The sequence below is a fragment of the Bos javanicus genome, chromosome 14 (assembly GCF_032452875.1).
Source record: "Bos javanicus breed banteng chromosome 14, ARS-OSU_banteng_1.0, whole genome shotgun sequence".
Lineage (NCBI taxonomy): Eukaryota > Metazoa > Chordata > Mammalia > Artiodactyla > Bovidae > Bos > Bos javanicus.
In genome coordinates, this window is record NC_083881.1 from 73,283,669 (window position 1) to 73,296,071 (window position 12,403).

At 39.6% G+C, this 12,403-nt stretch overlaps 1 protein-coding gene across 2 annotated transcripts in view; it reads right to left on the bottom strand.

Annotated features, from left to right (window-relative positions):
- The window catches only part of SLC26A7 (solute carrier family 26 member 7), a 180,511-nt gene that overhangs the window by 91,213 nt on the left and 76,895 nt on the right, over positions 1-12,403 (bottom strand). For both annotated transcript variants that reach the window (XM_061439400.1, XM_061439399.1), the window contains exon 6: positions 1,612-1,764. In XM_061439400.1, the coding sequence (XP_061295384.1) occupies positions 1,612-1,764 (153 nt within the window). The remainder of the gene's footprint in view (positions 1-1,611; positions 1,765-12,403) is intronic.

A 12,403-nucleotide genomic window follows, 5' to 3' on the forward strand; every position in this document is an offset into this window, starting at 1 on the left:
AACAGTGGAAACAGTGGCTGAGTTTATTTTTCTGGGCTCCAAAATCACTGCAGATGGTGACTGCAGCCATGAAATTAAAAGACGCTTACTCCTTGGAAGGAAAGTTATGACCAACCTAGAGAGCGTATTAAAAAGCAAAGACATTACTTTGTCAACAAAGGTCCATCTAGTCAAAGCTATGGTTTTTCCAGTAGTCATCCATGGATGTGAAAGTTGGACTATAAAGAAAGCTGAGCACCGAAGAATTGATGCTTTTGAACTGTGGTGCTGGAGAAGACTCTTGAGAGTCCCTTGGACTGCAAGGAGATCCAACCAGTCCATCCTAAAGGAAATCAGTCCTGAATATTCATTGGAAGAACTGATGTTGAAGCTGAAACTCCAATACTTTGGCCACCTGATGCAAAGAACTGACTCATTAGAAAAGACCCTGATGCTGGGAAAGATTGAAGGTGGGAGGAGAAGGGGACGACAGAAGATGAGATGGTTGGACAACATCACCAACTCGATGGACGCGAGTTTGAGTAAACACCAGGAGTTGGTGATGGACAGGGAGGCCTGCTGTGCTGCAGTCCATGGGGTCACAAAGAGTCGGACACAACTGAGCAACTAAACTGAGCCTTACGTTCATATAAATAAAACCTATACTATTTCAATAGTATGAAGTAATATTTCAATAGGTGAAATTATTTAGACACTACTTATCACCAATAAAAAGAAACTAAAGCCAATTAATAATAAGTAAATTAGAAGACTGGTTTGCTTAATATTTTATTTTCAGTGTAATGCTTTGTTTAGTTAAGAGTTCCCATCAGAAAGTCAAACCAGGGCTCTGTAACAACCTAGAGGGGTGGGAAAGAGTGGGAGATGGGAGGGAGTTTAAAGAGGGAGGGGACATATGTATACCTATGGCCGATTCATGTTGATGTATGGCAAAAGTCAAACCAATATTGTACAGCAATCATCAATCAAGCAAAAATAAATAAATATAATTTTTTAAAAGAGTTCCCATTAGAGGCTCTTAAAATTTCAAAATGTATTTTTTAATTTCATAAGCCTTAGGAGTAAAGTACAATTTGTTGCTTTGCCAAGTACAGCAACAAAAATATCTCAGAGAATCAGCCTTGGCCACTGAAAATTATGAGAATATCCTTTCAACAAAGAAAAATTAGGTCAGTAAATATAAAAAATTTATCAACCATTAATGGACATTTATTGATTGATAATACTTTATGCAGCATATAGATGCCATATCAAAAAGATGTGGTTTCACTTTTTATTGCTTTATGGAGAATCATGCCAGAGATCTTTTGAGTCTCATCCTTAGAAATGTCTCCATATTTAGAATTTTAGGCTATATGTTCTTTTATTTATCTGAAAATATACAAGCATATGAGAAATTCTGCAAAAATTAGAAACATGTGTGCCTCTTTTAAATTATTGACTCAAAATATTTCCTGTCTTTACATGAATGTATAGCCAAATTTGTCCTGCTTTAATGAGAGACAGGACTAATTGTGGGTTCCTATGGACAATAAGGTGGGCCTTTGCACATTATCCACAGCAGTTGCAAGCATTGCATAGAAGAAAGTTAAACGTTCATTTTGTACTTACCAAAACTAAGTCAACAGGAAGAACAATTTTAATTTTCCTCTTAAACTGTTCATTCAGCTCTTTAACCAGTACAAGCACCACGATGCTTAGCAAGGATAAGAGCAGCGCTTCCAGTTGCACAGACTTGATGTTCTTAAAGATATATGCATAGATCTACAGTAATGAGGAAAAATACAAACAAATTTCAGGGTCATTCACAATATACCAAAATTAAAACCTGGCCCCAGATGAACTCTGTGATGTCTTGCAAAAAAACAGCTGAAAGGGAGAGGAGTGAAACAGTGGGGTGTAGAAGGGTATATCAGTCAGGGCTGATACAGATAAGGCTATGATTCATTTGCATGTACAGAATTGCTTTCCCCTTGATTCGTCCACCAAACTCAGTGTTTATTCCTTCCTATATAAGGACAATACAACACTTCTCAGTCACTTCAATGGGCAGAGATCTAAAACTCATGCAGATTCACTATTAAGGGCAAATAAGGGCTCTCAAATAACTATAAGCTCTGTTAAGGGCTTCCCTGGTGGCTCAGCAGTAAAGAATCTGCTTTATTCTTACCTAGAGACACTTGCTCCTTGGAAGAAAAGCTATGACCAACCTAGACAGCATATTAAAAAGCAGAGACATTACTTTGCTGACAAAGGCCCGTCTAGTCAAAGCTATGGTTTTTCCAGTAGTCATGTATGGATGTGAGAGTTGGACTATAAAGAAAGCAGAGCACTGAAGAATTGATGCTTTTGAACTGTGGTGTTGGAGAAGACTCTTAAGAGTCCCTTGGACTGCAAGGAGATCCAACCAGCCCATCCTAAAGGAGATCAGTCCTGGGTGTTCACTGGAAGGACTGATGTTGAAGCTGAAACTCTAATACTTTGGCCACCTGATGCGAAGAACTGACTCGTTGGAAAAGACCCTGATGCTGGGAAAGATTGAGGGCAGGAGGAGAAGGGGACGACAGAGGATGAGATGGTTGGATGGCATCACTGACTCAATAGACATGGGTTTGGGTAGGCTCTGGGAGTTGGTGTTGAACAGGGAGGCCTGGTGTGCTGGGGTTCATGGGGTCACAAAGAGTCAGACACGACTGAGTGACTGAACTGAACTGAACTGAGACCTCAGAGAAGCAAAGATAGTTCATGTATGTATGGATAAATGTATGGATGGATAAATAAGTAAACTATTTCATCAAAACCAAGCCAATCTGTTTTTTAAACTATGAGTTTAGCTCACTTTGAGACTATAATACTAGTAATTCTTTGCTGCTAAGTCACTTCAGTCGTATCCGACTGTGTATGACCCCATAGACGGCAGCCCACCAGGCTCTCCTGTCCCTGGGATCCTCCAGGCAAGAATACTGGAGTGGGTTGCCATTTCCTTCTCCAATGCATGAAAATGAAAAGTGAAAGTGAAGTCGCTCAGTCGTGTCCGACTCTTCACGACCCCATGGACTGCAGCCTACCAGGCTCTTCTGTCCATGGGATTTTCCAGGCAAGAGTACTGGAGTGGGGGGCCATTGCCTTCTCCGAGTAATTCTTTAAATTGTCCATTTAATATAATTTGGCATGAAATAAAAAATACATTGGTACACATAAACAAATCAATTTTGAGATATTTCAAAGAATGAAATAGCCTATCAATCATATATATATATATATATATATATAATTTTTCATTATTTTCTTTAGTGAGAAGATTTTTCTGAAGCACTTAACAGATATTTACATACACAAACACATTTATACATATACATTACTTTATAATGTGTTTTTATCTGATTTTGTCATTCCTAATACTTTTTTTTTTTCAATGATGGAGTCTCAAGTCCTAAAATAGTGTCTGGCAGATATCAGGCACTCTATACTGAATTAATAAAAGCTTTCACTTAATATGGTAATAGTAACAAATGTAAATAGGAATAGCTTTTACCCTGAATAAGCATAATAACATGGAGAGAAGAACTCACATTCCTCTTTTCTCACTACGAACACTTGCTGTTGTTCACTCCCTAAGTCATGTCCAACTCTTCGTGACCCCATGGACTGCAGTATGCCAGGCTTCCCTGTTCTTCTCTATCTCTTGGAGTTTGCTCAAAGTCATGTCCATTGGGTCGGTGATGCCATCCAACCAGATGGGCCTTTAAAAAGGTAATTAAGTTAAAATGACCCCTTTAGGGTGGGCCCCTATCCAATCTGACCAGTGTCTTTATAAAAAGAAGAGATGAAGACAGACAGACAGACAGACACCAGGAACGCACATGCACAGAGGTCCTACCATGTGAACAGGCAGGAGAATGCTGACACACAAGCGAAAGAGAGGCCTCAGAGCAAAGCAGTCCTAAGACACCTGGACCTTGCACTTCCAGCCTTCAGAACTGGGAGGACATATATTTCCATTTTTTAAGTCACCCAGTTTGTCATGGCAGCCCTAGCAATACAGAAGACAAAGGGACTCACAGTATTTATTTTTGGAATTCCCTATATGGCTTCCCTAATAGCTCAGTAGGTAAAGAATCTGCCCGCAATGTGGGAGACCCCACTTCAATTCCTGAGTCGGGAGGCTTCGCTGGAGAAGGGGGAGGCTACCCACTCCAGTATTCTTGGGCTTCCCTTGTGGCTCAGCTGGTAAAGAATCCACCTGCAATGCGGGAGACCTGGGTTCCAACCCTGGGTAAAGAAGATCCCCTGAAGAAGAGAAAGGCTACTCACTCCGGTATTCTGGCCTGGAGAATTCCATGGACAGTCCGTGGGGTCTCAAAGAGTCAGACACGAATGAGCAACTTTCACTTTCACTTCCCTATGCCCTAATAAATTCCTTTCTCTTCAAGTTAACCAAGATAAAAGTATTTTAAAACAAAAAATGAAACAGAAAGCTTTTAGTAATAGTGACTAAACAATGACTACCATTAAGAGGGACTTCCCTGGTGGCGCTGTGGATAAGAATCCACATGCCAGTACAGAGGACACAGGTTCCATCTCTAGTCCAGAAGGATTCTGCAGGCTGTGGAGCAGCTGGGCTGTGTGCCAGAACTACTGAGGCCCCGCGCCTGGAGCCTGTGCTCTGCAACAAGAGAATCCACTGCAATGAGAAGTCAGAGCACTGCAAGAAAGAGTAGCCCCACTTGCAACTAGAGAGAGCCCATGCAAAGCAAGGAAGACGCAGCACAGCCATAAACGAATAAATCAATAATTTCTTTAAGCAACAATTTTGTACCATTAAGAGAAACAGACAACTGAATAAATATCTATCACAGACAAATAAGCATGGCAAATAGTTCTGGTAAGGATTTCAGCTATAGTGCCTAACAAAGGCAGTATTTAGAAGACATTTGTCAGAGCTAGAAGGACCTTAGAAATCAACCAGTTGAGTGTAACTCATTCTTGTTGTTATTGTTCTGTCGGTCAGTCCTGTCCAACTCTTTGCAACCCCATGGACTGCAGCACACCAAGTTTCCCCGCCCCTCACTGTCTCCTGGAGTTTGCACAAACTCATGTCCATTGAATCAGTGATGCCATCCAACCATCTCATCCTCTGTCATCCTCTTCTCCTCCTGCCTTCAATCCTTCCCAGCATCAGGGTCTTTTCCAAAATAGAGGCTCTTCGCATCAGGTGGCCAAAGTATTGGAGCTTCAACTTCAGCATCAGTTCTTCCAATGAGTATTCAGGGTTGATTTCCTTTAGGATTGACTGTTTGATCTCCTTGCTGTCCAAGGGAATCTCAAAAGTCTTCTCCAGCACCACAGTTCAAAAGCATCAATTCTTCAGCATTCAGCTCTCTTTATAGTCCAACTCTCACATCCATACATGACTACTGGAAAAACCATTGCTTTCATTATATGGACCTTTGTTGGCAAAGTGATGTGTCTGCTTTTGAATATGCTGTCCAAGTTGGTCAAAGCTTTTCTTCCAAGGAGCAAGCATCTTTTAATTTTATGACTGCAGTCTCCATCACAGTGATTTTGTAGCCCAAGAACATAAAGTCTGCCACTTTTTTCATTTTTTCCCTATTTGCCACGAAATGATGGGACCAGATGCCATGATCTTCATTTTTTGGAATGTTGAGTTTTGAACCAGCTTTTTCGCTGTCCTGTTTCACCTTTATCAAGAGGCTCTTTAGTTCCTTTTTGCTTTCTGCCATTAGGGTGGTATCATCTAGATATCTAAGGTTATTGGTATTTCTCCCAGCAATCTTGATTCCAGCTTGAGCTTCATACACCCCAGCATTTTGCCTGATGTACTCTCCATATAAGCTGAATAAGCAAGGTAAGAATATATAGTTTAGATGTACTCCTTTCCTGATCTTGAACCAGCTCATTGTTCCTGTTCGCTTCTAAATGTTGCTTCTTGACCTGCATACAGTTTCTCAGGAGGCAGGTAAGGTGGTCTGGTATTCCCACATCTTTAAGAATTTCTACAGATGTAGAAGCCAAGGTTGCAAAGATCTGTAACTTACCTATCCCAGGTGAGTTGACTTGTGAGTGAGAGTCAAGACCATGACACAGGTTCTCTGAACGCCTGACCAACACGTTCACCATTTTACCAATCCCTCACACACTAGTCTCTTCTTTCAATTCAGGAAACAATTTTTCCATACTTCCCTGGTGCTTCCTTTTCCCCATAGGATGTGTGCAGTGGAGATGCCACACTTTGAAAGCGAGACTATCATGGAATGTAGAATCTTTGATCCTGGTTAGTGGTGGCACCCACCTGGCTACTTCTCAGCAAATAAGCTCTTTAGCAGCAGGATCACATCAGTCAAAGAAAAGAAACAAAGCCTTCCTACCTGAATGCAAAAACTGTGAGAAGAGGGAACCATGACTCTTTTTTTTTTTTAACATATACACATTTGGTGAAAGTATACTTGTGTCTATACAGTGCAATCACTTTAATTCCTTTTCACCACCTCAAATTGCAAGACACTTTTATATTAACCCTGCCTGGAGCAGGAGCTCCACCCATGACAAAGGTCATGAGGAAGGAGGCTCGGCATACGCAAAGGCGGGATCGAGCCTCAGGAGTCCCCCTGGAAATTCTCAAGCATCTACCCCCAAAACCAGAGTCTGCCTACTTTCTGCTTTGTTTACCTACACCTCTGACTTTACGGGGGGCTGTTCCCCACTACCTCTCTCTGAAAAAAGAGTTAACTTATAGCTCCAGTTAACAAAGTTCCTGGGTGTGATAGTGTTTCAACCTACAAACTCCTTTGGAAATCCTCTAGCCTGCCTGAATAGGTTTTTCCGGCCACATGTGATTGCTCAGAGCCTCCCAACTGAGATGCATGAGATGTTCTAAACTGTCTGAATACAGATTCCTTTGAGCAGTTAAAAGATTGATTAGAAATTGTATTGGTGAAGGGTTTTTCACTTGTTGGGCCAATGTTTGCTGCTAAGTCTCCATATCCCTTATCTGCTGTGTCCCTGGCAGTGTATTGATTAATATAATTGGTGTAAGCAGTAGCTTTAATGTTTGTAACGTTGGACCCTTGAGTTAATTCTTTTTCTTGTTACAGCCCACCACACCTTTGCCCTATAGGAACGCAACTTTATCTAATGCTTTTGGAGGGTGGTGCCTGACTTTAGAATAATCACCTATAGAGAAAAATAAGTTTCTTAAAATGTTAACAGGCCTCCGGGCCAGAAGATGATGCAAATCACCTAAACTTTTGCATATGATAAGTTTGCAGGAAGAAAGCCTGGCTTACTGCATGACTCTACCCCTTCCCCCATTATCCTCTATGCATAACTTAAGGTATAAAAACTACTTTGGAAAATAAAGTGCAGGCCTTGTTCACCGAAACTTGGTCTCCCCATGTCGTTCTTTCTCTCACCTTCTGGCTGAATTATTCAGCCTCTTTTCTCCACTGAATTTCCTCACTGAGCTATCCTTATTTAACCACTCTTTACATCTTTAATTACATTTAAATAAGCTGAAGTTTCCTGATCGCCGACGCCGTCCCCGCTTCGAATTCCCTGGATCCACCTGGGGCTGGACCCCGGCATAACCCTCTGACAAACATGGTTTCCTTGATAGCTCAGTAGGTAAAGAATCCTCCTGCAATTCAGGAGATCCCAGCTAGATTTCTGGGTCAGGAAGATCCCCTGGAGAAGGGAAAGGCTACCCACTCCAGTTTTCTGGCCTGGAGAATTTCATGGACTGTATAGTCCATGGAGTTGTAAAGAGTTGGACATGACTGAGTGACTTTCACTTTCACTTACCACAAACATATGGTTTGAGGGCAGACTGGGGTGGGAAAAATGGGTGAAATTGTTTAAATTTCAGCACTTTAGAGAAGAGTTGGAGAACTAACATTTCCAGGTGCTAGACTAGCCATCTTATATGCAGTGATTCATTTAATTTCCCAATTAATACAAAGTGAGCATAATTACTTCTTTATCACATTATCTGCCTTTAATTACACTGCCTGGTTTCCTTCATTAACACTATCTGAGATTACCTTGTTCAACAATGTGTCTCCTCCTATCCTATTTCACATCCTCCCCCTCAGCATTTCAATAAAACTCCATGGGAAAGGCGGAGAAGGCAATGGCAACCCATTCCAGTACTCTTGCCTGGAGAATCCCAGGGACAGAGGAGCCTGGTGGGCTGCCATCTATGGGGTTGCACAGAGTCAGATACGACTGAAGCAACTTAGCAGCAGCAGCTGTGGGAAAGGGGTGTCACTTCTCAACTGCATCCTCATCGCCTATGAAGTAGTCAATCAACATCTGTTGAATAAATCTATTATAGCAATTCTTGAATCAAGGATGCATACTAATCTCTTCCCATCCATTTGTGGATTATTCTGTTGAGAATTTCTGGTTTTGAAGCCTCATATTTAGTCTGATTCTTCCACTTTGCAGGTGAGGAGACTAAAGTCTGCTGCCAGCCTTGGTTTTTGTTTTTTAAAGTAGCTTTCACATCCCTGGAGTCTTTAAACATGAGCCACAATTTCCCAGGAATACCCTCTCTCTGCCCCAACTTGCTTTTAACTTGATTATATTTTAAATCTACCACTAAACAAATCTAGATTCCTATTTAGGGACCATTAGAGCCATCCATAATAATCCTAAAATTGATGTTGGTAAAAGTTCTCTTTGTTCTTAAGAATGTAATGTCACCTAAAACTTTGCCTACATATCATTATATCATTAAATAACTTAGAATAGTTGTTGTTAAAATCAAGCTCCCCTAATGCCTCTACTTCCCAAAGTAGCACACATTAATAGGAAAACAAGACTGATATTAAGTTTAAAGCTCAACCCCAGTCTGTGTTTTCATGAATACAAACACAACTCTAAAAGGAAGAAAAAATCACAACATTCTATTATTCTTTACATCATTTTATATGCAAAGTCCTGATCAATAACTGCATCTCACATTGGGAATTTATCCCAGGAAACTACTGCTGTAAGGGATACAGTAAATCTCCAAACAAAACACGACGTAGAGGAAGTATGGTATGTTCATCAACTAGAGACAACACGGGAGCACAAAACTCACTCGGCCTGAACTCACAGCCAAGCACGCCAAGGTCCACGAGGCATCCAGCCATCCCTTCTTTAGAAAACTAAGTTTAATTTGAATCAGTTAAACAACTACATTTTATGGTGACGTATTTCTTTGGTGAATTGTGCGGGATGGAGAGCTTAGTCCAAGATAATTGAGTTGCTAAAATATCTGCCTTATAAGATTTAGAATTTTAAGGTAATCTTTGTTACTAATTTCCATATAATTGTCTCATATCCAAATTAAACCTGCAACATTTTCTATCCCCTGTGTCACTGATTGATTCAAGCTGCAGATGAATATTCCTTTTCTCTCCTCTTCAATTGATTCTGCCCATTTTTCTGGGTGAACTGAATGTTCTCAAAAGTCACAACAGAAATGTCACAAAAACTGTGGAGAAAATGTGGGTTTCCATAAACCACCAAAGTGTGTTCTTGATTCAGAAATCTCAGGGGGCCTGTGTCTTCAAAGTAGATTTGTTCTCCACATATAACTCTTATTTGTACGTATTTGATTGTGATTTCATTCTCTATAAAAGAGAATGTTTCATTGGTTCTGATTTCCTTCTGATGTTTTTGTCCCATTTTGTTAACATTCTTGGTTCCTGCTTCATAGCCTTCAGGGATATTCAAACTAGAAAAATGCTTTGCTTGCACTTCATGGATGGGAATGAGAATGAAATTGCTTTCTGGTTCTGAAAACCTGAATTTTGAGAAAGGAAATACAAATTTCCCAAAAAGTTAGTTGAATATATTGCCAAGCTTGGCTTGTACTTTGGGTTTAATGAACAGAACTGTACATAATTATATTGAAGGACACTCTTATAAAGTCATGCAAATGAAAACAGCTTTGCCAAATTTATCATAGGCTACTACAGGCTGAGACACTTGGCACCACTTCAAAGAAATTCACAAGTGCTAATATGAGCTAAGAATTTTTGTAACTTTTATTGTGCCTTATAGGGAAAACAACCTTCTAATAAAAAGATACATTAGTTCTCAATATAAAAATCAATTTTAATTGAAAAGAATCATTAAACCTTTCCCTCTTGTGGGACCAACTATCAATCAGAAATTTTAAATTTGATAAAAAATTTTATTTGGTTTTGACCAATCTTCTTCCTCTCTTATTGCATTCTCCAGATGTGTTTGGACTTCAAAAAGTCACATAGTTAGACTTTTTCTTTACATTTTGGTTTTATCAGTTAGAGAATTTTGACTTCTAATGAGTACAAAACTTCGAAGTTTCATTTTTTTAATTTCTCAAAAGGTAACCCTAGTACACTGTTAGTGGAAATGTAAATTGGTAAAGCTCCTATGGAAAATAGTATGATGTCTTCTCAAAAAAACCAAAAACAGAACTACCATATGATCCAGTAAGTTCACTCCTGGGAATTAATCCCCGAAAAATGAAAATGCTAATTCCAGAAATCACATTTACCAGAATGTTCATAACAAAAGTGTTTGCAATAGCCAAGATATGGATACTATTCGGACATAAAAAAGAATGAAATTTTGCTATTTGCCGCAACATGGATGGATTTAGAGGGTGTTATGTTAAGTGACGTAAGTCAGACACAGAAAGATGAATACTATATTATATATTATATCATATACATGTGAGGTCTAAAAAGTAAAATTACAAATATAACAAAATAGAGAAAAACATTTTTGAGAACACAAGAATAAAATGATTTAACTGGTGAGCCACGGTCCCAAGACAGAAGTGACTTTTACAATAATATTGCTTCTGATTATTTTTAAATATACTGCAGAATTTTTCATAATTTATTAAAGGGATTTATAACTTCTTGAGGGAACTAAGCTGAATAGATGGAAATATTTTAAAATAAACTAAAAAACATAGCATTCTTTTACTCCAGCTGACTGCTGCTGCCAAGTCGCTTTAGTCGTGTCCAATTTTGTGCAACCCCATAGACGGCAGCCCACTAGGCTCCCCTGTCCCTGGGATTCTCCAGGCAAGAATATTAGAGTGGGTTGCCATTTCCTTCTCCAATGCACGAAAGTGAAAAGTGAAAGTGAAGTCGCTCAGTCGTGCCTGACTCTTAGCGACCCCATGGACTTCAGCCCACCAGGCTCCTCCATCCATGGGATTTTCCAGGCAAGAGTACTGGAGTGGGGTGCCATTGCCTTCTCCACTCCAGCTGACTAGCCCTCATTAATAGCAGATATTTTTATAAGTTTTATAAATTTTGGAATCATCTTTATTTGTAGGTTGCAAAAAAAAAATACATAATATTGTTATATTGTTTAGATTCATTTCATCTGATTAACAGTCTTCTAGAGAGGAAAAGGATTCGTATCTATTATTTACATAGCACTGTAAAAAACTCTGTAATTTGTTATAATTAACTATTCACTACTAGAAATGGCAACCCACTCCAGTGTTCTTGCCTGGAGAATCCCAGGGACAGGGGAGCCTGGTGGGCTGCCGTCTCTGGGGTTGCACAGAGTCGGACACGACTGAAGCGACTTAGCAGCAGTAGCAGCAGTACAAAGATAATCACTTCCATTAAATGTATACCTACCATGTTCCAGGCAGTTTATTTTGGGAATGAATCCCAATTGGTATTATTATCACCAACTCATACAGTAGACAACTGGAAGTCAAAGTTACAAGGTCATTTAGTCAAGAGTAGAGCCATGATCTTACTTAGGATTGCTCTGATTCTAAAGTTCTAGTTCTATTGCCTCTTTCTAAGGGAAAAAACACAGATCAATTAATGTCTACCTGATTGCATGGGCCCTAATAAAATCATCAGAGCTAAAAGTTCACTTAGAGGAAAAAACTAAGTTTTACCCAACATATAACTGAAGAGGAATATTTTAAATCCACTATGAAACAGCTATAACATTAAAAGAAAGTTTTATTAGAAGTATATGAATTTAAAGGTAAAATTTGAATAACAAAGGGAAAATAAAATATTATATGTAAAGGGAATTAGGATAAATGATGGTTTAGACCTAATTCTATTCACTTTTTTAAAGAAATAAGGTCATGACAGTATTCCAGAACCTCCCTTTGAATATGCAGACCCCAGAAATTCTGGGAGAGCTACTCAAAGGACCAATGGATAACGTTCATAGGATTTAACACTTCTGGGGGAATCCCTCACATGAGTAAGCTGGTTAACAGTTTTCAGCCAGAAGAGAAAGAGTTGCCTAAACACCTGAGCCTAACTGGAGCTGGTGGCATGAGCCCTGCATTTCAGATGTAGCAAAGGGCGAAATATCGGGCTATGTCTACCCTCAAGGTGAAAAGAAAAAGGCA